The sequence below is a fragment of the Fistularia commersonii genome, chromosome 9, assembly GCF_037954325.1.
Source record: "Fistularia commersonii isolate RoL2024-O1a breed Wild chromosome 9, RoL_Fcom_v1.0, whole genome shotgun sequence".
NCBI lineage: Eukaryota > Metazoa > Chordata > Actinopteri > Syngnathiformes > Fistulariidae > Fistularia > Fistularia commersonii.
This window is the reverse complement of record NC_141292.1, coordinates 15,637,469-15,664,416: the sequence shown is the minus strand read 5'-3', so window position 1 is coordinate 15,664,416 and position 26,948 is coordinate 15,637,469. Positions and strand designations below refer to the sequence as shown.

At 46.6% G+C, this 26,948-nt stretch overlaps 1 protein-coding gene across 2 annotated transcripts; it reads right to left on the bottom strand.

The window, feature by feature from the left end:
- Window positions 1-1,194: 1,194 nt before the first annotated feature.
- Window positions 1,195-26,948, bottom strand: zfyve16 (zinc finger, FYVE domain containing 16). Of its 2 annotated transcripts, XM_086152693.1 has the most exons (18): window positions 26,731-26,948; window positions 24,038-24,150; window positions 20,524-22,217; window positions 18,709-18,805; window positions 14,484-14,660; window positions 13,339-13,475; window positions 11,290-11,500; window positions 10,086-10,208; window positions 9,853-10,008; window positions 9,561-9,785; window positions 9,412-9,494; window positions 9,163-9,267; window positions 7,587-7,737; window positions 7,419-7,499; window positions 6,452-6,614; window positions 5,608-5,713; window positions 4,385-4,561; window positions 1,195-3,050 (listed from the first exon to the last, which is right to left on the bottom strand). In XM_086152693.1, exons 2-18 carry the CDS (start codon window positions 24,105-24,107, stop codon window positions 2,892-2,894), a joined length of 3,915 nt encoding a protein of 1,304 aa, XP_086008819.1. In that variant the 5' UTR covers window positions 24,108-24,150; window positions 26,731-26,948; the 3' UTR covers window positions 1,195-2,891. The 2 variants fall into 2 exon arrangements, with proteins under 2 accessions (XP_086008819.1, XP_086008820.1); XM_086152694.1 differs by lacking the exon at window positions 26,731-26,948 and having other exon boundaries at window positions 24,038-24,329.

The window sequence follows — 26,948 nt, the reverse complement described above, 5'->3', positions numbered from 1 at the left end:
AACTAGTAATTACTTTAGTTTATACAACAGCCAGTTTGCACAATTGTATGTGAAACTAAATCATTTCCACCGTTAGGAAGTTTGTGAAGTACGAAATGGTTTTATCGACTATTAGCAAAATTAGCTAAGCAGGCTTAACGCTACGGTCTAATGAGCAGCTGTGAGAGGTTAAAGGAAAGAAAGAAAACAAAGATTCGCAGAACAAATTTACACTGATGAAAACGAGTAATACTTGTAATAATATTTGCTCCGTGGGCTGGTGGTTTTCAGAACATAAAATAAAAACAAAGATCAAAACTACATGACTCTTGTGTTTGTATAATTTAAAAAAACAAAAAAGCTAATCTGAGGAGAAAATCCTCCAGGTTGTATAAACAGCCCCCCCCCCTCCGGGAGGGACGGGGGAATCGATCAATAACCGCTGACGAGATAACACTAATCAATGCTTCAAACCGCTCGTCACTCAACAGAGAGGAAAACAATTACACCGCAATCATCACACGAATAATGCCTTGATCAAATTTGCAAAAATCCACCATCGATGATCGCTAGCATCGTTTCTCATATCTATTTTAGAAATAGAAATGATTGTGATAATTGTTTTGTTACCGGCTCTCAATTGGAAGGTCAAATAATCATAATAATATCAGGATCAACAGTGAATCCGTCAATCCTGTGTAGATTGACCTTGAATAGGGTTGATTCTGGCGCCCCCTAGTGGCCACAGCTGGAAAATAACAGTTACGTCATTCATTCATTAGCTAAACCGCTAATCTAACAAAACAAATATATAAACTTGTTTTAAAAAATTGATTTGGCAAGAAATCAAAGCCACATCTTCATATGGCGAATCTCTGAAAATCTAAACAAAATCTTTCCTTCTGTTTATTAATCCATAAAATACGTCCGTTTTTTTCACCACTTTGTCACTTTAATTATAATTTTTTAAATTTTAAATCTGTGTTTTGTGTGTATAAATATGTCTGTACGGTGTCCTTGAGTGTCAAAGGCGCATTAAATACATTGTGTTATTTTTATTTATTATTCTCTTCATTTACTTAGATATCTGGCTTATTTCTTTGGTTTTCTGTCGAAAAAGACCTTTTTAGCAAGTGTTTGTCACCATGAAATAAAAGTATCACAAAAAGGTCAGATAATGAAGTCAGATTAAATTTCAAAATTAAGAAATTGGAATAAAAGGAGCGTAACATGATTTTATTTTTAATTTATTATACATTTTGAAGAGGTAAATAAAAACAATACAGAAACCCACGCGCGTTTATCCGTCTGCTTTGAATGTTTTCTTCTTTATTGGTCGAACCCGAAGCTCGTCACTCATCCGATGATTTAACACTTTTTCCATGTGTATGACAAGAAAAAAAAGAAAGATAAATTAATTTCATCTCTGGAGCTGAAGGGCTGCTTCCTGCCACGCTAAGCTAACTGCAAAACCAAGGCGGCTACTACTTCCTATCAAAAATATCAACTCTTTTCTTAATCATAATCTTTTTTTCTTTTCAAATTCAGTTTGATAAAACTTTTATACCAATGATTCCAAAAATAACTCTTTGATATTTCAGACAAAAACAAAACAAAAACAAACATCGGATACAATCAGTTTCTGACTTCTGTACATCTCTAGAGCAGATGGAAACACTTTGCCCTTCAAGTGAACCGCAGGTAAGGCTGCGAAGGGGGCGGAGCCTGCGGCGCCGCAGAATGACGGGGCTCAGCGCCGCCAAAATAAAAGCTCCCCGAGAAAAAGCGGCTGAAAAAAATCCGCGTGCGAAAAAAAATGTCTTTCCAACTAAAAGTCTCTTTTTATGAACCACTTTCATAAAAAAAACAAAAGCTTTGAAATCTCTTGCAGATCTTAAGCTAATTTCATGCTAGTTTTTAGCCCCTTTGTTTTCAGGAAATCCAACAATAAATGCCCAGGTTTCGAAATCATCTTTTGGTGATTTTTATGTAACTGCCGCTCAAATATGCAAATATTATTCTAATTTAAGTCACAACCTTCCTATTTGAGACTTTCTGGGGGTCGTAACCTCGCTAGCTAGCTAGAATACCAATAGAATGATAATCATTTTTTTCTTTTTTCGCGCCCTGGATAGACTGAAGGCCCGCAAACATCGGGGGAGGGATAATAAAATCCACCTGCCGCCTCAGAGATCATTCATTTCGGATTATAGCTTAAATCCCGGGCTGGATTACGGGAGGGCTCGTGCGCGTAAACCCGGCTTTTCGGCTAATTTAAAAAGGGAAAAATAAATAAACAAACACGGCGTCCGATCGTGCTCTCCAAAAGGTCGGCCCTGTTTCTTCGCTTCCGAGGACGACAGACGCTGCTCGCATTAGAGAAAAGACAAATTTCCCGAAGCTAATCCGAAGTTCTTTGCTAACGTGATTATTATTATTTCCTTAAAGGGACAGCGCAGCCAAAGTTGGGAAAAAAAAGTGAATCGGCTGCAAAATCGCAACGGGGGATTGCCGGCATGTTTAAAAAAAAAAAAAAAAGTATTCATATGGTATCAAACAGGATTTTTCACTGCAGTGTTATTAAAAAAAAAAAAAAAAAGTACGGCGCCCCCTGCTGTCCAGTTACAATCATAATTGCAAGAATCACTGAAATATAATAAATACATCCGGGTGAAAGAGGCGGCGGCTGGTGGGGAACCGCTTCCTTTTGGTAGTTTCATATGGTTTTGTTTTTTTTTTTTTTTTTTTTTTTTTAGTGTTTGGCTTGTGTGTAAGCAGCTTTGGTGAGCGAGGAAAAATAAAGTTAAAAATAAAAAAAAAACTAAAAAAAACATGCATCGCCGCCCCTCGACAAACAAACAAACAAAAAAAAATGAACGGGGAAAAAAAAAAACCTTTGTGTTTTGTCAGTGTCAGAGGGTGTGTGTGATGTAGAAGACAAACTCCATGTCCATGGGCGTCTGCGGGATGCCGGCGCCGCCGCCGTGGATGACGGGGATCAGGGCGCCGTCCAGCTCGTTCATGTAGCGTTGGGGGAGGAGGCGACCTCCGCAGCCCGCCTGGTACTCCACCTGGGACACACACACACACACACACACACACTTTTTAATAAAAACTACCTTGGCGTCAGCCGGGGAATCGTGGAATTGCAAACGTCACTATTGGTCGACTAAAACTGAAGCTGCCAAGTTAGCTAACGGCTAACAAGAGGCGGGGCTTAACCCGGACGGCTCAGCTGTTAATCACCGGATTTTTTTAATTAAATGCAATTCAAGAATTTTCCACTAGGGGGCGCTATTTTGACCAGAGTAGAAGACAATCTGCATCACTGAGACGGACCAATCAGCAGACGGTATCAATGCACCACCTGCTGATTGTTATGACGTTGTTTCTACCCCGTTCTCCACCTCATCAGCCAAAGTGTTGTTAAAAAAACAGAGAAAAGTAGTTAAAGAGTGTAGAATTTTCAGAGAGAAATGGACTACGTCCTATTTATTTACGGAGACGCACGGGAAACCTTCGTGCTCGGCGTGTTTGCAACAAGTTTCGGTATTTAAGGAATATAATATTCGGCGCCACTACGAGATTCATCAAAGCGAAAAATATGACAGCTTGCAAAGAAACTGAGGAGAGATAAGATCAACCAATCACTGGCAGGTCTGAGGAAACAGCGTCCACTTTCACCCATAGATGAGAAATCAGTGAAGCAGCGGTAAAAGCCAGCTAGCTAATTGCTAGCGAAAATGTGCAATTTAATGTTAGTCACCAGCTTCACTACTTAAGAGTATGATGGAATTCTACTGTTCATGCAAATCCATACATTTTCAGTATGTGTTGTATGTGTTTGCATGTTTCATGGATGAAGTTTACATATTTACAGGTGAAGACTTTCTTCCTTACACATTTAATAGCACTCTCTTTAGTTTGTAAGGTGTAGGCAGGGATTCAATTTAGATTTTATATACACATGTGTAAATAGTTTAAAAATCCCTTTCTTTATAAGTCTCATTTAATCTTAAAGTGAATTACTGTATTTTTCAATACCAATTACTTGTTAAAGTTTTGTGCCTTTGTACGATCAGTGGGATCACATGATCACATGATTGCAATGCAAACATGCGAATGATAAAAGTAAATTGCACTTTTGTTAAAGGAAATATGAGGTGTTTCATGGAATGTTTTGTAAAAGGATTGTTCATTAAATTCCAAGATTTCCCTAAAGTCCTTGTACTTCTTTACACCAAAACAGAGGAAATACATTACATTTTGGTTATTTATTGCTGAATATGCTATTATTGTAATGGTCCGGCCCTCTTGACATCTAGCTAGTCCGAATGTGGCGCCATGAGAAATGAGTTTGACACCCCTGTTCTAGAGGTTTCTAGAGGTTTCTAGATCCCGTTACCATGTCTGCTTGCGTGGAGACGCGCAGGCAGAGCGAGTTGATGCCGGCCGACGCCAGGACGGCCAGGTGTCGGCTGAGGGCGCCGCAGGCCGCCAGCGCCATCTCCTTCTGGAAGACGGCGCAGGACGGCAGCACCGACGCCACGCTGCAGTCGGGGTTCTTCGGCTGGTAGAACACCTGGGGGGGAATTAAATCAAAACAAAAACGGTTGATTAGAGTCCAATTTGTTTGTCGTTTGAGGAGAAAAATGAGTACAGTGATCCCTCGCTGTAACGCGGTTTACTTTTCACCGTTTCGCTACTTCCTGGATTTGCATGGTGCATTGTGTTCTGCATTCTGATTGGCTAAAAAGTCACTCCGCTTCTTCTCCACCTGTGCGTCAATAACGTTGCAGTTTAATATGTACACGTACGTAAAACAGCTTGACAAATTTACATGACGTACGTGCAAATGAGTTTCTCTAAAACCCATAATGTTGACAAAACGCTCTGGAGCGACAAAAGGGCCCAAAAGGCAGCGGAAGATGCTATCTATGGCAGATAAAGCTAAACTTCTGGACATGCTAAGGGAAGCTAAAAGCTATGCGGCTGGAGGTCGGCGTTACGGAATGAATGAATCTTCCGTTCGTTCCGTAAAGAAGGAAAAAAAAAAACATAAGGACGACAGCAGAGATAAGTTTTAATAAGGATGCAAAAAGGGTTGCAACTGTCTGCAATTTTTTTCATAATCATTTTTAATTTTCTCCCGTTTAATCCAATTAATCTCCGCAATTTGAAGCCTTCTGTTCACATTGAGGATTAAAATTATTATTTGACAGTACAGAAGTTATGTGTTGAAAAAAAACCTTTCTAAAGTCCAGTACTTTTATTTGTGAAACAAATGATTGAACCTGTAAAATGTTCTTTCTTTTTAATGTATAATAGAGTATTTAATTGTATAATAATTGGAAAAAGATAAAGGTTTCTACTTCACGGGTTCTTTTTGGAACGTCAGCCCCGTGAAAAACAAAGGTTTACTGTACATCTTGGAAAGAAAGCGGTCGGATAGCAAAACCAGTTTGTTTGTTCAAGCTAACTCGTGCTAAGCACAAGCCGTAGTACCGCCGACGACCACCGGGGGCAGCGCCGAGCACCGTTTTCGCATAAAATTTGGATTTATGACGGAGCAGAAATGAGCTTTTAGACCAACGGGATGTGTAAAAACAAGCGAGAGGCCGGAGTCACCTCGGTGCATCTGATGACGCGTCCGTCCGCCTCCAGGTCGGCGTCCTGCTGCAGCCTGACGCTGCAGACGCCGTCCAGAGGCCTGCCGTCCACGCCGCTGCTCCTCCTGCCGGGGAAACGCAAAGTCAACTCCTCAATATTGTCCCAAAACCGAACTTCAACGCTAACCTGCTGGATTTGCTGCTTTTAATCTTGACAATTTGAATCCCTTTTTATATCCTGTATTTGTTTTTCACCGCAACACCTTGACTCGCGAGTTGCATTTGAGCGTCTTTTTACCAAATGAAATATTCAGATTATAAACAACTGCAACACAGAAAAATTTACAAACAAACAAAGAAAGAATGTACACAAAAACGATGATATATAATGACAGAGAATGTGTTTTTTGTTAAGTATCTTCTTCCTGAAGATCGGACAAAGATGCTAGCGGCATGGATACCGCTTAGCTTGACCTACTGGCCGCACACTTATCGCTACAATGCTATGCTAAATGTAACTTTATGCTAAACTTCATTTATGGACGGATTGAACGCCGCTCCTCTTCTTCAACCTTCAACCAGGAAACAACCTTCAATTTGTGATCCGTGAAATCTTCTCGGCGGCTTCATGAAACATCTTCAAGCCAAGAAATTCAGTCGCTGAGACAAGAACCGAAACGGCGCCCCCTTGTGGCCGGTAGCGGCGGAAAGACGACAGGAAGTTGGTTGCCGTGGGCGATTGGTGACCCCTAATTTCTTAATCTCCACTACAAAGAACCGAAACGCGACAGGTATCGACGACCGGAAATACAATCCAGAAGATTTATGGCAGTCGGATGTCACGTGACAGGAAGTGGCGTTACCCCGTGTTTGCGGGCGAACTCCGGTCCACCCAGCGCACGGTGACGTTCTCCCGGACCTCGCCGCCGTCCGCCCGGCCACAGGGGATGTGGAAGTCCGTCTGGTCCCTCAGCGCCGCCCTCAGGGACTCCATGGTCTCGGGGGGGATCTGGACCATCAGCCCGTCTGACACGGAAAAAACACAAACGCTACTTTTTGGATTTACAAACGGAAAGCAGCGGTCGCGGCGGTCGAGTTCCGCCAAAGTGCTTGTGACGGCGTTCTGGTCGAAAACATCTTTTATTGGACTTTTATTCTCAGTTGCGTCCTTGAAACTGAAAGTCAGAAGGACATCTTAGAGAGTCCTATCTGGGGTTTATCACAAAATCAAGCATCTTTGTCTGGAGTTAGCAAACAGCTAGCACCCTGACGACTTCTTCTGGTCACTTGTGTCACGTGGGAATGCTAAGCTAAAAGGTTCCCGGAGGAGGCTGCTTCCTGGATAAGACCTTATGTTCCCGGCAGAGAGCTGCGTTCCTCTAATACAAACCTACTAGCAGCACCTTCTGCTCGCTCTAAGCGACCTCAGTTCTACTTCCTCAGTGGTGGAACAAACTTCCGGAAGCAACAAGACGAGCATCATCTCTCTCAACCTTCAAGAAACAGGTCAAAACTCTTCTCTTTCAGGACTTTTTACTGCGCTGATGCCCCAGATCAGGTTAGGCAGCAAGTTAGGCTATGCAGTGTGTGTGTGAGTGTGTGTGTGTGTGTGTCTGTCCAAAAAAAACACTAACCCCAGCTTACTGTTCTGTATATTTCCTGTGCATCTTGTACTTGCAAGTGTATTTGCAGTCCTTCTGTCCTCTATTGTAAGTGGCTTTGGATAAAAGCGACTGCCAAATGTAATGTAATGTAATGGATGAACTCCATTTGAGAACATATCTTGTTTCTCCGAAGGTACGAAACATGGATTGACGGTCCGACGCCCACCTTCCACGATGCTGGACTTGGCGATGAAGCCCGACGAGGCCTTCAGGGCCCCGTTGAACACGACGAAGCTGGCTCCGGTCACTGAAAGCAGCGTGGACACATCATTTCAGGAGGTCCCACGTGGAGAAGGAAGGCGGCGGCGGCGGCGGCGGCGGCGGCGTCCCTCACCTGTACGCGTCTTGCCCGGCATGCTGCTGGCCTGCGTCTGGTAGTTCCCCTCGTCGTTCTGGAAGCACACCAGGTGGGAGTCGGCCTCGGCGCTGAACGTGGCCCCGATGCTGATCACGTGCTCGTTGGAGGAGTTCACCACCTTCTGCACCTGCGGGGGTTTGGCGTCCTCTGAATTAAATATATGTGGTTTTTTTTTGTTTTGTTTTTTTATTCGGAAGAGGCGTGTCTACACGTGGCTTCGGAGGATGAATAAGTGTTCTAATTCAAATTTATTTCAGTTTTTTTTTCCTATCTAAATAATTCTACATTAATAAACATTTTGATAAAGTATTTTAATTCAAATTTATTTCTTTTTTTTTTCTATCTAAATTCTAAATAATTCTAAATTAATAAACATTTTGATAAAGTATTTTATTTCAAATTTATTTCGTTTTTTTTTCTATCTAAATTCTAAATAATTCTAAATTAATAAACATTTTGATAAAGTATTTTAATTCAAATTTATTTCGTTTTTTTTTCTATCTAAATAATTCTAAATTAATAAACATTTTGATAAAGTATTTTAATTCAAATTTATTTCGTTTTTTTTTCTATCTAAATTCTAAATAATTCTAAATTAATAAACATTTTGATAAAGTATTTTAATTCGAATTTATTTCGTTTTTTTTCTATCTAAATTCTAAATAATTCTAAATTAATAAACATTTTGATAAATGCGCGCAGAAAACTCCTTTTCTGCAGCGTTTCAGTGATTGCATAAATGCAACACACTACTTTTTTTATTTTTATTTTATTATTTACAAATATTTTAAAAGCTTTACGAGCCTCCCCACACTCTCATTAACCTTTCCCTTATTCTTATTCTAATTTTTCCACTTATTTTTATGGCAAAATACATCTATAACACATATCCGCGGTATAAAATTTGCTGATGAAAAAGCATCACCCAAAACGATGGGCACGTTATTTTTTAACGTTTACGTTAAGATATATTTGAGATTTTTAATATTTTTAGCTATATTCATATTCTCATTTGTATTTCTCGACTTTTGAATGTCTATATTATTTTACAGCGCGGAATAGACATCTGTAAATCTGTATTTGTGTTCCGTATTTTCCGGACTACAAGTCGCGTTTTTTTTTCATCGTTTGGTGGGGGGTGCGACTTATACTCTGAAGCGACTTATGTGTGACATTATTAACACATTATTACCGGTACCGGTATATCATTTCACATGTTATTTTCACATTGAACCGCAAGAGGGCGCTATAGGCCTGTGATAATCATTTCAACATTAGCGAAGAACTTAACAAAAACGGCACCGAAAAGGAAATCGTATTCTGCTGATTACAAGCTGCAAGTAGTAAAATATGCAGCCGAAAACAGTAATGGAGCTGCAGAGAGAAAGCTTGGAGTTAGCCAGAAGCTCGTAAATCCCCCCAAAATGCGACTTATACTCCGGTGCGACTTATGTATGTTTTTTCCGTTCTTTATTATGCATTTTCGGCTGGTGCGACGTATAATCCGGAGCGACGCATAGTCGGAAAAATACGTCCCGCGGCTGCCTCTGACCTCGCTGAAGCTGCTCCTGGGAATGTCGATGTAGCTGTGGCCCATCTCCATGTGGATCCGCAGGCCCTCCACGGCCGACAGGCTGTACTGGTAGTTCCTCAGGTCCTGGAGGGGACGAGGACGGGAAAAAAAAAAACGCCGTCGGCCACTTTCGGTCCGGCCCGGGAAGGTGGGCGTTTCCGCGGAAACGGAGCTCGTCGGTAAAAAAGCGAGGCGCTCGATTAAAAGCGAAATGTAAAAAGCACTTACGGCCAGCAGGTTCATGATGGTGTGTCCGGTCTCGCGGTACACCGAGTCCCGAAAGCGCACGCTCACCAGCGGGGCGGGATAGACTGCGGGGCGGATTCACAGCTCAGTGACGGACGCCACGCCGCTACGCTAAGTTAGCTGCTACGCACCGTTGTACTCGGCCCCGAGCCGCAGCAGCAGCCGGAGCGGGAACACCTTGGCCCAGGGGACCTCCAGCTTCTGGACCAGCAGGCCGAACAGGAAGGGCGGCGGCGGCAGCGTCAGGCCGTCCAGGGGCTGGCAGCTGGGCGGGAAGAACAGCATCCCGCCGTGGTCTTTGCTGCCCAGGAAGCTGCCGGTGAAGGTCACGTTGTCCGACTCCTCCAGGAACTTCCCTGTGGACACGGAGGGGGTGGAATCGGGAGTCTTCCCACGCCGGGTTCACGCCGGGTCCGGACTCACCTCGCCGCGCGTCCTGGTAGACGCCCAGGCAGAAGGTGAAGAGATCCCTGGGCGGGGTCTTCTCCTCCGGCACGCACTCCAGCAAGAACACCAGCTCCTTCTGTCCCAGAGCCCGGAGCCCGTTGGAGCCCAAACACCAGCACAGGCGCCCCGAGTCTGGAGGGGGACGTCCGGACACGTTGAACCCCGGCGCGCCCCCCCATCGGCGGGACGGCGGTTGACGTTTCACTCACAGGTGACCAGCTTGACGTTGACCAGCAGGTTGGCGTTGAGCACGAAGGTCAAAGGTCGAGGCCCGCCCTCCTCCAGCAGGTGGCGGATCTGACAGGGAGCCGGCGTTTCCTCCACCAGGACATCTGGAGACAAAGAATCTTCTTTTTCCACGGGAACGGAGGTTTAAAAAAGGATTCAAATTGGCCGACCTCCACGCTTGCCTGCCCCCAAAAATTGGGAAAATGTTCCTAAAATTAGCCCTGAATTTGAAAAGCGGCTTAAAAATGGCTTCCGGCTTCCACAGGAGGTCTTTCCTACCTGAGGCTGTCAGACTTTTTAATTCCTCTTCCTTCAGCCGCAGGGAATCTTCAAATCTTTGTAGTTACAGTAAAGACAATTTATATTTCATTGATTTCTTATTCTTCCTCCTTCCTACTATTATCTATTAATTATTATCTAGTTTTTACTTGAAACTCTGGCACAACAATTTCCTTCGGGATCAATAAAGTTGTTCTCATCTCATCATCTCATCAAAATAGACCAAAAAATGATGTACATAAGATTATCTTTGACAAGCTTTGCGAATTTAATTCCGTCCGTCACGGAGCGCGTGGCTCGTACGTCAATTTAAATTCCCTCCTTTTAAATGTATTTCATAAATGACAAATAATTAACACTAAAAGAGAATGTAAAGGAATAAAAAGTGTAATCATCTTGACGATCGGAGGAAAATGGCGGAGGCGGTTGGGGGAGTTTTTCATTTGGTGCGCGACAGCTTAGCTTAGCTTAGCCGCTACACTCTTAAAGCTACAATGCTGCTAAATGCAACTTTGCGACACTTTATGGCTAAACTTCATTTAGCGACGGAGAGAACGCCGCTCCCGACCGGCTTCCAACGCCCGTCGACGTTCCAGCCTCATGCCCTCTCACGTCTTCATGGACGTTTTTCCGCTGGGCTAGCTAGCGGCGCGTCAAACGCTCAGCCCTTCATTCAAAATGACAACAAAACAAAAAAAACATACAAGTAGTGGAGAGTCTCCCCCTCCTGGGCGGCAGCAGGAGTGTTCCTGAATTCAGCAGTGAGTTGACGCTTGATGGCCAACGCCCGCCTTCTCGGTTTCTCCCTGGGCTAGCTAGCTAGCGGTTAGCGGCTCCCTTTCTGTTCCCGATTTTAGCGGCGCACCGACCCGACGGCGACAATCGACCCGATGCAAACACACCAACCTCCGGCGTCGTCCTCCCCGGTGGCGATGAGGAGCGGCGGCAGCTCGTCCTCGCCGTCGGGCAGCAGGCTGGGAGCCCTCTTCACCGCCGAGCCGATGCGAGACAGCAAGCTGTAATGCCAGGGTCCACAGGGCGGAGGCCGGACCGCCTCCTCCGCCGCCGGAGCGTCGGGGGTCGAAGGGCCCACGACCTCTGACCCCGCGGAGCCGGGCTGAAGCGGGAGGGAAAAACAATTTAGTGGTATTTCAGCTTTATTTCACGAGGTCCCCGTTGCTGCAGAGAGGCAACGCAACGAGGTTAGCTGCTAGCTGTTAGCATCTGATGTCGTTTGCCTCAGGGTGGAGGAGGAGCCTCCCTGGAGTCTCAACACCTTTGGTTATATTTGGATGGAAAACGCCAGGCGGTGCATTTAGGAATTTGAGACATTCACCCTCTCATGCACATTTTGGGGTGCCGGAGGAACCCCGGGCATACACGTGGACCCGGACCCGGACCGGGGACCTTCTGGCTGCGTTGCAGCAGCGCTAACCGCCACGCTAGCAGCCTCTTGGAGTCGACAAGGCAGGCACTTCCTAAAATCTCCACCTCCTAAACCAGGGGTGTCCAACTCATTCTGGGCCAAACATGGCCTTATTCGATGTCAAGGGGGCCGGACCAGTAAAATCAGAGCGTAACTACCGAGAAGTGACACGGAGTCCACATTTTTCCTGTGTTTTAGAGTAAAGGAGAACAGCTAAATGATAAAAATCTTTCTACGGAATGAACTGTTCCTTTAAAAAATACATGACGAACAAGCTGAGATGTTCTGTTTTCTCAGTTCTCTGTGCTTGTTGTTGTATTTTTCCAGTGACACCGCCACTTCCTGCATCCACAACGAGCATTCCGGTTTCTTATTAACCTCAACCAACAAATAAAAAGTGGAAAACCCTACGCTCCATATCCATGTTTCTAACCATAAGACAAAATGCCATTTACAGACCCGAAAGCCACATCGTCGCCATCAGCTGTAAGTCGTGCTAACACCGACTAAAACAGTGCGCTCCTAGCAAACAATATATGGTATTTTTATTGAAAAAAAGGATGATTTTTATGTATTTTCATATTTATTCCAAGGGCTGGATTGGGCCAGTCCTTCACCATCATGAATACGTGGCTTTTGTTTCTGCGGATCAGAACCACCAGCTGCGTTCCCGACAGCGGAGGCTCTCGCTGCGGCTAGGCTAGGCTAGGCTAGGCTAGTGATTCTTCACCACAGGGCCGCGACTCAAACTTGGGCCCCGAGCGCCACCTAGGGGGCCGCAAAAAAATCAGTTTTTTTGCGAGGGCTGCGGGACGCAATAACAACTCCTGACCATGTAGCGGCGCTAACGCATCAGTCAGTTGTTACTTTAACCAGCTCCATACATAAGGAGACACTCAGCTGGCTGGAAACAAACAAGATGGAGGAATATTTAAAACAAAAAAATGAAGACGACCCCCCGCCAAAAAGTAGGTTTTTGCGCGAGTACAATCCCGACTTCATTAAGTACGGCTTGGTAAACGGAGGTAGCGCCCAGTGTGTGGAGTGTGTGTTAACGCTGTCTAACAAAGCACTTGAGCCGTCAAAACTACAGCGGCGCCGAGAGACCGAGCATCCGACGCTTGTGGGAACGGCGGTGGAATTTTTCAAGAGAAAAGAAGACGGGCTGCAGATGCAGAAAAGATGGATGGTGTCACTGATTGGCAACTCTAAACGTGCACTGAAAGCTTGCTAGCTCGTAGCCAGACGTGTGGCACAAAGTAAGTAACCATTCACCATAATTATAAACCTATACAGTGTATAAATATTAAATAATACATAATATAAAATTATTAATAATAATGAATAATATATATTAAAATGATATTGAATGGGCCCTGGGCCACTCTGTACTGAAACAAATGGGCCTCAGGGTCAGAAAGGTTAAGAACCCCTAAGCTAGGCTAGCTCTGGTAGCGCCCATGGAGGAGACGGCTGCTAAACAAACAAACAAACAAACAAACAAACAAACAAAAGAAAGCCATCCTCACCGATGTTTGGTCTGGAGACACGCTGAACTCCTGGGAGCTCCGGCGGCTGCTCACCGACAGCCTGGTGGTGTCGGCTACTTCCCCGTTGGGCAGGATGCCGTCGGCAAACCAAACGCGCTTCTGCTCCCGAGGGCAACCTGGGGGGACGAGCAGGTCCGGGATCAGGTCTGGGATCGGGTCTGGGATCGGGTCTGCATTGAGCCGTGTCAAACCTCCTGTATCTTAACAGCTCATGCAACAGCTAATCAGACCTCATGCAACGCACACGAGTGGCTAACTCTCGCGCCTATGCTAACCCCGTGGTACCATCACAGAACCTGCAGAGGATGCCAGAAATACAAAAGAGAAAAACTTCCTCGTCCGCGTCCGCTTTTTGATTTCCTCCTCGACGCGGCTCCTGCGCTCATGTTGTACCCGTTCTTTAAAAAATAGAATTAGAAAGGCTAACTTGCCCGTTAGCTCGCCGGGACTTGCAGTTGCTTGCATGGGATTGACTTGTGTGTAAGGTAAAAAAAAAAAAAAAAAAAAAATCTCAGATCTCCCTGGTTTGTCAAATGAAAATCCATGAAGTGGCGTCCATATTTTTAATTTCATCGATAAATATATTGATATATATATATATATATATATATATATATATATATATATACGCGCAATCTGACGACAAGGCGAGACGCTGAATGCAGGGAATGATGCTACGGTCACTGAGCCAATCACAGCTCAGGATACAGAACACACTAGAAAATCCCTTGTTAGACCGTAAAACCAATTGAAATAATAAAAATACTGTAATGACTACGCGTTAAGGTTGATTTTCTGTGATTTCCAAGGGTCTGTTTGGATGAGAGAGCGAGTATGAGAGAGGCCTTTAACTGTTTCGGGTTTTTTTCTGGCGTAACTGTTCTCATAAAACACATCCGGTCGGATGCTACAATCCATTTTAACCGCAAAAGCCCCGCTGTCTAAAACTGTACCGCCATACGGCGTTACCAAGGTTGTCTTCGCGATCGACCGACCCATCGAAGCAGTCCCGTGAAATTATCTTTGAGTGTGTCGCTACTCCTCGTCTGCAGAAACCCACGTCGGACATTTAACCCGGACGGGTATATTAGCGCAAGGCTAACGCCGCGGCGCACGGCGGGTACCGTCATTGCTGGGGTGTTTGAGGACGGACACGGGCACCATGACGGTGGGCGGCGGGGAGTTGAGCGTGCCGGCGGCCCGGGCCTGCTGCAGGGGGGGGATGGTGCTGCAGTACTCAGACGGGACGTTGGGGTTCGGGCTGGGACCCGTGGGGCTCATCATCCGCTCCAGGGCCTGGGCTGCAAGGACCACCACAACAAATCTGTCACATATATGAATATATATGTATACATTTACACTCAGACGCGTGTCGGCGTTTCTGCGGGTCTCTTCTCGCCGCGTATCCATCGGCGTCACGGTCAGGACGACGCAAACATTTACCCTGGTGCTCAAACTATCTAACAGCACAGGAGTATCTCAATGCTCAATGCTATACGCTAACTATTTGGCTAAATAAACCCATGCGGCTCTTCCATCTTTACACTGCGGCTCCGAGCGGCTCGGGAAAATAAATGATAAATATTTAATTGAAGTGTATTTCATTTGTGTGAATTCCTTTTGTTAACTTTTAGTTCTAAGTTGGAAGATTATTGTGATCTTGAAATATTAAATAAAATTATATTTGTTATTTTTCTCCGCTCAAAATAACGTCACACTGGCGGAAGCCGGTAAAGTCCCGATTTGCAGATGCTGTGTGCAGAAGTTCAGCAGCAGAAGTCCCATAAACCAGGTAAAATAAATATTTATGAAGATATTTTGCAAATATTTATTTTTTATTGTTTACTGACACAGTGATATTTGTCCCGATTTATTTCTAAAATTCAGGTCAAGGCTCCGCTACACGCTCTGAAAGCCCAAAGCTCAAAATGAGTTCATTACATAAATAAGATTTAATTTTCTCTGTAATACTTTGTGAATGTCTCAATGACAACACACTTGTTGATACAAAGTGTAAAGGTAATAAAAAGCAATATATACAGCGGTGCCTTTATTTTAGACGTCAAAAAGTAATCGCGGCTCCCGGTGTTTTCTTTTCCGAGGAAACCGGGTCCGAATGTCTCTTTGGGTGTTTCGGGCTGCCGACCCCTGGTTCAGGGGATGAGATCGGTCTGAGACTGGCATTTCCGGACCCAATCTCGGGCTCGACGGAAGATCCCCCTCCGGCGTTTCATGGGACCGGCGAGCCACCGACGAAAACAAACCTCCGAACCCGTGGCGGCGACCGTGACCCCATCGGCCGACTACAACTACACGTGCAGAAGTTAGAGCGCGGTGATATGGACGACCCTGTGCATGTACTTGCCACCAAAACTAAATCTAGCGCTTTCGCACTGGAGGAACTTTGTGCGGTTTCTCGGACCGCTTCAGGAACTGGGACGTTTCTTGGTGCCTTTGGACAGCAGAGGATGTGAAGTGAAGTTCTTCTGAAGTTGCTCTGGTGGAATACATGACACACCACTGATTGGACTTTTAAAAGAGCAACTCAAAAATAGTGTTTTTCTGGCCCTTTCTGGGTTCATGTCTTCAAACTACTCACAAAATAGCCAAAGTTTTTGCAGTTGCTGCAAAAGAAATAAGCCCTTTCGTGGTGCGTTCGAACAGCAGAGGAACCCGGTACCTTCAGCTCCTGGAAGCACTTTAAGCTCCTACTCTGAGGCACGGTCTTGATGAAGGTGCTTGGTGGAACTCACAGGCCACGGACATCAGTAGATACTTCTTGTGAACTGCGGAGCGTCCAACACTTTTCTTTTTGGCCGCTCCTTCAGGGGTCACCACACCCAAAGACCTCCTCCATCAAACCCTCACACCAGCTCTTTGGTCCTCCTCTAGACCTCTTGCCTGGCAGTTCCAACCCCAGCATCCTTCTACGAATACATCCTCCATCTCAGTCTGGCTTCTCTGACCTTCCACGGATAACCTTTTCAGAGCATGCCTTGATGTTCCTCCAGCCGTTCCCCGCTCACACTACAAATCACAGTGTCATCTGCAAACATCGCGGTCCGACATGGTGAACCGCGGAGCGTTTGCTATTAAAAAAACAAAAGCGCTGACCGGTCGGCTGTTTTCTTGCGACACAAATGGCAATAGCCAGCGAAAAATGGGCCAAAGAAAGAGGTCCAAGTACCTCCGGCCTGCTGCGTCACACAGGGGCTTCCAGGGTTTGCACTGCTAACAAACATTCTGCCTCAAAATAAGGGCGGCGTTAGCCAACGGCGGGGTTTAACACACGGAGGACAAAACAGATCTTCCTCCTCGTCGAGGTGGTTTGTTTGAGAGCGGCGCCGAGGATACATATTTGAGGACGCTCTCGTCACACCGGTCCCTACCCTGGTCCAGCAAAGCTCATAGCTTCTCCCTGGAGGAGGGGAAGTACTTGAATGAAATCTGAGCTGGACGGCTGAACTCAAGCTAAAGTAACGTTAGCTTCAGTCCTTTCTGGCTTCCTGTCTTAGAAGGAAAACCTTAGAAATTCCACAGGACAAGGGAATTTCCTCTTTGAAGGGCCCTTATTAATACATGCAAACTTCCGCTGGACAAAAACTTGAACTGCGGCGTTCCTCATGGTTGTATTTTTGGGCCGGTGCTTTTTATTTACCTTACATGGCCCGTCGAGCGAGCCGCGCAAGCAACATCCCGGCGACGATCACGACTTCTATTTCAAAAAAATCTATTTTCGGAGCTCGTCTAGCGGCGTGACACCATTACGGTAATAACGCGGCTAGTCGCAATTGAGCTAGCTGCTAGCTGCTAGCATCAACCTTGCAGTCACGCTAGCGTGGACGAAATGAACAAGACTAGACCAGACGGACTGGACTTTCTGCAAACTGCACCTCTGCACCGGAGTGACACGGCATTTATTCCCACCTTCTCGCGCATCTCGCCGTTAGGAAGCCTCACGCCGGGTTGTGACACGAGCACATTAGCGCTACGATGCGCCCGTCTTACCTCATCCTTCTCGTCCCCTCGCCTCCGTTTAAAGAACCCCTTCACCTCTTCCCCGACGGCGCCCCGCCTTCGCCGCCGGCCGGCACATGCTGGTCCGGGCCGCCGACGCCGGCCCCGCTAGCGCTGACGGACGGATCGCGATCGCCTTCTTTTTTCTTTCCTAATTTAGCAGCCGGCGAGCCGGCGAGCGTCAAACGACCGCGGCGTTAGGCGGGTCCCCCTCCGCCGTGATCGCGCAATCAAGGACAAACGGCAGCATCCTGCTGTAGCGCTCCTCCCTCCCCCTGACCACCTCCATCCAACCCTCCTCCTGCTGCTGCTGCTGCTGCTGCTGCAGCTGCAGCCCTCCTGACTCTGAAAAACCTGCCTCATCACAGCTGCTTTTAAAACACACCAAAAAGAGTGGCGGTTATCACTCGGGGATCTGCGGCGACTCGCACGCCGTCCGCCGCCTTAAATATTCACCAAGCTGCGGGAAAACATGTGTGTGTTGTGAAGTTTTAATGACTCAGTGTTGAAGATGATGACTCAGGGCTGCCGGCGCCGCTCCGACAGATCGGAAAACAGGCTGAAACGGCCGGTTTGAAGCGGATAAATCAGGGGTCGGCAACCCTTCATCTTTACACTGCGGCTCCGAGCGGCTCGGGAAAATATATCATAAATATTTAATTCAAGTGTATTTCATTTGTGTTAATTCATTCTTTTAACTTTCTTGAAATATGAAATAGAATTATATTTATTATTTTTTGCCGCTCAAAATAAAGTCACACTGGCCATTAAAGTCCCGATTTGCAGATGCTGTGCGCAGAAGTTCAGCAGCAGAAGTCCCATAAACGTGGTAAAATAGATATTTATGAAGATATTTTGCAAATATTTAATTTTTATTGTTTACCGACACAGTGATTTTTTTTCCCGATTTATTATTAAAATTCAGGTCGAGGCTCCGCTACACGCTCTGAAAGCCCAAAGCTCAAAACGAGTTCATTACATAAATAAAATTTAATTTTCTCTGTAATACTTTGTGAATTTCAGAAGCAACACACTTGTTGATACAAAGTGTAAAGGTCATAAAAAGCAATATTTACAGCGGTGCCTTTATTTTAGACGTCAAAAAGTAATCGCAGCTCCCGGTGTTTTCTTTTCCGGGTCCAAATGTCTCTTTAGGTGTTTAAGGTTGCCGACCCCTGGTCTAGCCGTAATAACCGATTGATAAATAAAGCATCTTTGCAGATACAAATTCAAGGGATGTGGCGTGTTACAGTACACAGGTGTAGCTGTATATCTTATATACTGGAGTCTGGTGTTTCCTGGCTGGGTGGATCCAAAAGGGGGAGGTCTCACCTCGATTGAGCGTGTCGAAGCACAGGACGCACACCCGGGCTTCTTTCTCCAGATACTTCAGCTTGCACTTCCTGTTGCAGCACACGGCGCAGAACACCTGCCGTCGGGGGGATGGAGACGCCGACACAAGTTACTGCGGCCAACCAAAGTACAGCCACGCAAACAATTAGCGTCCGCAGGCCGGCCGGGTGCTTCTGTGGACAATGACAACATCCGACACCGGGGCTCTCCGCTCTGGTTTTAATCACCGGTCTTAAGAAAAGGTCCTTAAGCCGGACTCTCGCGCCCCCCCGCCGGTCTTCGCTCGCGGGATTTAACCGGAAACGAGCGGCGGCGTCACACGGGAGCCGCCCCTTTGGGTTCGGCAGGTTTTATAATCGGAGGCGGCTAACGGGACAAATTAAGTGACGCCTGGATTTAGAAGCGACAAAGCTGTTAACCCTTTGGCTCCCCGGCAAACTTGACCAACATGACGGAGCAGAGCCGTCGCTCGCACCGGGACGGGTATGTCATATATTGATATATCCGCTAACACAGACTTAGCAATATTTTAAATGCATACATGTATTGATTCTTCTTCAGGGGTCACCCTCTTCCATGTAACCCTATTCTCTGTATCCTCCGCTACCTTCACGGCCTCTTTCACTCCATCCAGAAATCTTCTCTTTGGTCTTCCTCTCGGCAGCTCCGACCCCAGAACCCTTCTACCCATACGTTCACGATGACCCGACACCCGAGTCTGACCTGATGTCCAAAACATCTACCTTGTGCTGTGCCTCCTGATCTCGTCCATCTTCATCACTCCCAAAGAGAACCTCAACATCTTCATCTCTGCTACCTCCCGCTCTGCCTCCACCCCGAGTGGTCTTCCTCTACCTGTTCCCTGCTCTCACTACAGATCAGAGTGTCATCTGCAAACATCACGGTCCATGGAGATTCCTGTCTAACCTCACCACTGGTGGGCTCATAGCCGACCCTTGCTGTAGTCCCAACTCCACCTTGTACTTCTCTGTCACACCTGCAGCATGCCTCACCACTGTCTCTCAGCGAGCATACATGTCCTGCACCGGTCTAAGAGACTTCTCTGCCACTCCAGACCTGCTTATTCCCGACCATAGTTCCTACCTTTGCGCCCTATCTACAAGGCCTCAGTGAAGCTCCCACTGACCTTCTCTGTGCTTCTCTGCCAGCATTTGTAGAGCAAATGCTGCATCTGTCATACTCTTTATAGCCATGCAGTCATACGGGACGAAAGGGCGACATCTTCAGTCGATCTCACAGGTCAACAGCAGGTTCATCGAGCCAATTGGACAAATCTACGGCGGCCTCTTGCGGTTCTGGGGTCATGCCAAAATTCAGTGATACGTGTCCGTTCTCGTGCTTTTAAATGATCTCTCGTGTCACGATGCATCGTTACACCTCTGGACAACTACAGCTCTGTTCTATTTCTCTAACCACATTTATGAATCGTGGCAGACATCACTGCCACATGAGGCATGCGGAGCTCCGTTAAAAATTGGAAATAGGTCAACTTGTCACTGTTGCAGTAAACAAGTCTGTTAGACTGGCGCAGGACATGTATGCTCGCTGAGTAAAGCCCAGTAAAGCCCTGTAAATTTAAATGAACAAAGGCGTGGGTTTGGGTACAAACTAAGGCAGAAGTCCACTTGAAATTAACAATGATCTACCATCAGGACAGAAAGCATCAATTTAACATCACCGGTATCGACTTGTCTTATTGACGCTCGAATCTGCGAAAGGCTGACGGACGGCCGCTGATCGACGCGTGGGCTCGTCAGTGACGGGATGGCGTACCTTCCCACAGGCCCGGCAGTGATGGCGCCTCTTGGTGAAGGTGAACCTCTGGTAGCAGTTCATACAGTTGGGGGCTTCGGCGTCGGGGACCCAGGCCGGCTGCTTGCTGCCCAGCTCCTCGGCCTCCTTCCGGCCCCAGCCGCCCGGCCTCGCTCCCTCCGTGGGCGACTCCCCGGGGTACGGCGGCGGCTCCGACAGCTCATCGTAGCCCGAGCTGTACTCGGGGAGCTCCCGAGGGGCGAACGTGCTGGAATGTTCTTCCGAGAGTTCGGGGTCGGCGTTTGGAGTTTCCTCGTGGTCTTTGTTTGGCTCCTCCTTAGAGGAACCACTGAGCACCTGAGCCTCCTCCTGCTCTTCCTCCTCCTCCTCTCCGGCCGGGGGAGGTCGTGCAGTCTGGCAGCGTTTGGGTCGTGCACCTCCATGGGAGGGCTGCTGGGGCTGGACAGAGTTGCTGGTGGCAGAATGGATCCCCCCAGAAGAGAGCTCGTCGTGGCAAGAGTCCGGCGGAAGCGACGCACCGGGGCTCGGACTCCCCTCCGCGGACTCGCACATCGTCCTGTCGCTTTCCGGGCAGGCCGGGTCCTCGGGAAGGCCGCCGAGCCGCCGGGGCTCTCCGGAGGCGCGCTCCCGCTCGGCCTCGCTGTGCGCCTGCAGGAAGGCGTCCAGCTCCTCGTCCGTCACCAGCAGCTCGGCCCGGTCGCTCTCGGGAAGGTACTCGAAGCCCGACTCGGGAGGGTTCGCCGGTCCGGGAGGCTCTAGAGGTTCCAGACGCTCGGGTTCAACGGGGGGATTCCGCCCCTCCGGCGACGCCCGGCCTTCTGCGAGCACCTGCGACGCCGATTCCCCGGAAGGTTCTAGCCCGTCGGCTTCGGGGCGCTCCGGCGTTTGGTCCCGCAGCTCTTCATCCTGCGGCGTCACCAGAGCGCTGCACATAGAAACAGCTAGGGGCAAACACGACAGCCCTGCCGCCTCACACCCCTCCGGGATCCCTCCGTCGCACTCCTCCGACCGCCCGGCGTCCTCATCTTTAGCGTTCTGGGCGGCTTCCGTTTCACCCGCCGCCGCATCTTCTTCCCCGCTGCCGGCGGCCGCCTCTTCGCCTTCTCCAGGCTCGGGGCTCCTGGGCGGCGTGGCGTCGGAGGAGGCGCCGGCGGGGAGGATGACGTCCAGCAGGCTGAGCGAGGCCGAGTAGCCCCCGACCTGCTCCAGGGAATCCAGGAGCGGCGTTTTATCCGTCCCCGCCACACATGGCTCCCGGCCGGCGCCGCCCCCCGTCTCCAGCGGGCCGTCGAAGTCCACCAGCGGCGCCTCCGGCCGCTCCTCCGCCACGTCCGGGTCATCGAAGGCGTCGCGGCTGTCGGCCCGGACCAGGACGGCGGAGCCGGTGTCGTTGACGAGGTCGCACACCGGCTTCAGGGCCCGGTCCGGACACGGGGGCGCCGAGCTCTGAGCGGGCCGGTGGTCCACCGACGACAGGAGGTCCACGCCGGTGAGAGCCCGACCTTTGACCTCTCCGTCCTCGGAGTAGCGGCGGCGAGCGCCGGGCCGGGAGTCGGGGAGGCGCGGCGCCGAGCCGTAGCGGAGAGAGTTGAGGTCCGGGGGGCTCGGGGGGACCACGGGCGCCTCGGGGCCCAGCGAGGAGAAGGGATAGGCCGGCGGAGGCTTCAGGAACACCGACCTGCATTCCTGTTCCTCTGGACACAAAACAAACACATCGGTCACATGACCAGCAGCGAGGGATTGGCTGGCGCACGCGACTTCACCGGAGAACTAGTCATAAACACAACCGCTAGTGACCTGCGGATTCATGCGAAAGGTTTTATTTACGCTATCGTCATCAAATGATGACATCATTCAAGTCTCTGCGAGCGGATCTCTTTAAATTGGGGAGCGAGACGTCAGAAAGAGGTTTCCTTAAAATCCCCTCAATCATTTTCTTAAATAAAATGACCAAAAAAAAAAACCTAAAACAAAATAAATGAGTTTAAAATTGCTAACAGGCACAAAAAGGCCCTTAAAAGTCAGCCACAAACATGCTAATCATTAATAAACAAATATGTAATTTGGTGAAATGTGCTTTAAAAAAAAAAAAAACATATGAATTAAATGATGTCAAGCAAAATTAGACCATAACAATTGCCCAGTTTTTTTTTATTTTTTTTTATTTCCTGCTTAGACCAGCCTGTCGGGCTGCTAACCACGTGTAACAATGTTAACTTTGAATTTGATTAATTGGGTTTCATTTCACGGGCGCAAAATGACTCAAGAAGGAAAACACACACATACATACAATATATACACTGCTCCAAAAAATAAAGGGAACACTTAAAAAACACATCCTAGATCTAAATGAATGAAATATTCTTATGAAATACTTTGCTCTACACAGTTGAATGTGCTGACAACAAAATCACACAACAATGATCGATGGAAATCAATTGTATCAACCCATGGAGGTCTGGATTAGGAATCACACTCAACATTAAAGTGTAAAAACAAACTCCAGGCTGATCCAACTTTGATGTAATGTCCTTAAAACAAGTCCAAATGAATGTGTGTTGCTTCCTGAGTGGACACTATGATTTCACACAAGTGGGATTGACTTGGAGTTACATTGTGTTGTTCAAGTGTTCCCTTTATTTTTTTGAGCAGTATATTTTATACACATTTGACATGTTAACGCGACACAAACTACAGAACAGATACGTTGTCCAAACTGCAAAATAAAAAAAAACATGCTCGCTTTTTCTCTTTAATCAAAACGTGTGTCGCGTCAACTACCAAATGCTGGTCAACTCACTTTTATATTTGTTCTCCATCAAGGAGATATCATAGATGTAAAAATACAAATACATTTCATTTAAGGCGCCTTCATCCAGCGGGACTTTTAATGCGACTTTTAAAGCGGCACGAGTCAGTGGAATTTCACTGAAATTGTAATCAAACTTGATCGTATAAATTGGTTCATCTCCATCTCATGTGTGTGCACACACACACATACATACCGTATTTTCTGGACTTTTAGCCTGCGATTAGCTTTTTTAGTTTTCTTCATTTCAGTAAAGTAACCTCCGCTTTTCGCCAGTCCCTTTCACAAGTTTCTCACTAACTTCAAACTTTCCGTTTCCAGCGGCATATTTCACTCCTTCCAGCTTGTAACCTGCAGAATATGATTTTCCTTTCGGGGCCATTTTTGTCCAGCCCTTCTCAGTTGTTTTTATAAGTTTTATAAGGTACACAAGTGGTTGGTAGCGTCTTTTCTCACAACGCACTTCTGCCATGACCCGCCCCCGCTGAATTTTGATTGGTTGGCGTGTGTGTGTGTGTGTGTGTGATGATCGCTGTTATATTAAAGACACACACACACACATACATCAGAGCAAGAGAGCTCAATTATTTCACACATAAGTCACACCCCCGGCCAAACTATGAAAAAAAAACGCGACTTAAAGTCCGTAAAATGCGGTATATGTATATATGAGGGACGGTGATGAAGTGGTGGTGGACCTCCTACCTGAGCTGAGCTCAAAGTCGTCCAGCAGTTTGTCCAGGTCACACACAGCCGCCTTGAAGAAGCTGTCCATGCCGGACGGACGAGCACCACGGGCCCTCGCCGCCTCCCCGCTCCTACAAAATAAAACACAATAAACGGCGTTAACTTCACAACTGTTTTGGTGGTCGGACATTCTGCTCCTCCGGCGGTAAATTCCCCCCTCCGCCCCGGGTGGGAGTATCTAGGTCAACCCTCCACATGTCAACGCAGTGTTTCCTCCATCTTGGTGAGAGTCGCAACCGCAAAGGGAAAATAACAGCGACGGGAGGGAAAATATACAAAACAACACGCAAATCTGATGACTGCGATGAAACGTTGATGCAGAGCGCACCGGATTTCCCCTTGGTTTTATTTTAGGAGTTTTGACATGATATTTTTGAGTTTTTCTTGACCGTCCCACATCTATTTCTATATTTATGTCATGTATTTTAACCACTTCGCCAGCTCGTTCGCTGTTCTCTGCATTTTTCTTTGCGACTTCTCATTTACTCAAGCACTCCACCGCTCGCTTCCAATTCCATTTCTTCTCACTCGTTCCTTCTTCTTGCACCCTGTTTCCGCATTTCCTCCCTTCCTGCTCCGGTTTCCTGTTATTATCTCAAGTTGTTTGTTTTTTTACCAGTGCCAGGCATTGATGTTTTATTGTTTATGCACTACTTTGGGAAGTGTGACTGATTGATCGGTCACGTGGGTCGAGGGTCACAAGGGAACCGGTATAATTTATGCAGACTTGTTTTGACATTTCTTTAGACAAGATAATAAGATGATAATACTTTATTGACCATTTGTCACAGCGGCCCAACAATAACCATAAATATGAATATAAATAAAAGAGACTGTCCAAAGGAGGCTTGGTATCAGTGCTTATATATTAACAGTCCCAAAATAAAAATAAGGGAGCTGTGAAATATCATGAAAATAATATCCACATACAACTGACATTGTCTTGAGCAATTCTATGTTGGGGATAATTTGTACTTACTTCATAATCATTTCCTCAACAAGCTGAATTGGTCCCTATCGCAATGATGTGTAAAGCAGCTTTTTGTTTTAGGAAAAATCTCTAGATTTATCACTGAAATACTCAACTTTTTTCATTGAGGTACATAAAAAAAGCAATGCAAACTTTAAAGTATGCATTAAAACACCATTTCCTGGGAGATAAAAATGGTGATTTCCATCTGAACTGATCCGTTTATTTTAGTAACAACTTGGCAACTCATTTCCAGCAACTAAAGTTAAGGATTCAGAGTGTGGCGGCGATGTCTCGTTGTATTTCTGGATTTAAGAGCGGCTCATTTCCCTAAAGATACGTTGAAATCATTTCTGTAGCGTTAAATCTGATCAGACGCTGCAATATTTCTAAGAACATACAGAACCGAAGCAGGCGTCTGAAAGTTAACATGCAAATTTTTGCCCGGAGCTCTTTGTTTTTAAACCGCCTCTTGTTCTGTCAGGAACTGCGTTTGTAAGGAGTGTGTTTGTAAGGAGTGCGTTTGTAAGAAGTGTTTTTAAGGAGTGTGTTTTAAAGGAGTGTGTTTTTAAGGAGCGATGTCGGCCAATCGCAAACATAAATACAGAGCAAGGGGGAAAAAACTAAAAACAAAACACAATGGCTTCTCTTTCACACGCAACCCAAGAGGTCGGGAGGGGGAAACGACTGGTTTATCCATGTGAAAAACAGCAGACTTTTGGAAGGGAAAACTGATTTTAAGCGATTATTCGATAAAACTCGGCTAAAGTCTTGCAGAGAAGTTGTGGATACGCTTGTGAAAAATGCGTACAACCGAAAGGAAGTAGGTGAAACTTTAAGATGTGACCAGCAAAATAGATATGATCGTGAAGATAAGAATATTTCTGTGAGAACTTTGAACTGGCAAAGATAGGAAATTACAAATAGTTGCAGACGAAAACAGTAATATTTTTGTCAGATTTGTCGTGTTGACATGAACGCATCGTCTTCATCCACTGTGGGTTTACCTTAAAAAAAAAGGGAAAATGACCTTCTCATTTTGCCTTCTTTTAGAATAAACAATGACGTTAGAGGTCAAATGAGAGACAATAAAAGGTGTGAAGGATTTCCATTACGAAAATAAATCGGATTAGGATTAAAAACACTGTTGACAACTCGACAAGATCGGTTTAATTACACCGTTAGCTTGCTGGAGATGCAGATTTGGACGACTTTTAACAGTAAACAATGACAACACGGAACAATTCAGCATTAAAACGACAAACCTTTTCTATAGCGTTATACTCACGAATGTGTCACACTTGTCGAATGTCCACACACACCCAAAAAAAAGTGACATTTATTCGCAAGACGTTGGTTGTTTGTGCTTTTTAAAACCTGTCATTAAGCTAGCAGACATGCTAGCAACATCTCCCTGAACTGAGTAATATTAACTGATGATGCTAGGAGGTAACCCGAAGACACCGCAATTAAAGCAGCAAATAACATTAAAATAGAAAGGTATTAAAATGTTTGACTCAGCTGGAGTGCTCGGAACCCTTCAGCATCAGCGCCCGGAGCAAAGCTCACTGTTTGTCACTTGAATTAACCGGTTTAAACATTTAAAAAAGGGCGAGCAGGTATAGCCAAAAGTTAGCTAATCAAGCTAGTTAGCTTCCCGTGCTGTAACCTGTTTCCTTACCAGCACTCTTATTGTTTTAACTCCATAACTGCGTGTCGTCTTCAACAAAATAACGCCAGGCTCCCGTTAAGACACAGGAACAGACGTCGCCACCGGTTTTGACGTTTCATTTCCGCGACCGGGCCGTGGGAGTGGAAAGTGAGGTTAGCCGCTCGCTAGCTTGGTAGATAGCTGTGTGTATTCGGCACTCAGGCGGCCATCTTGGACCGACAGTCGCC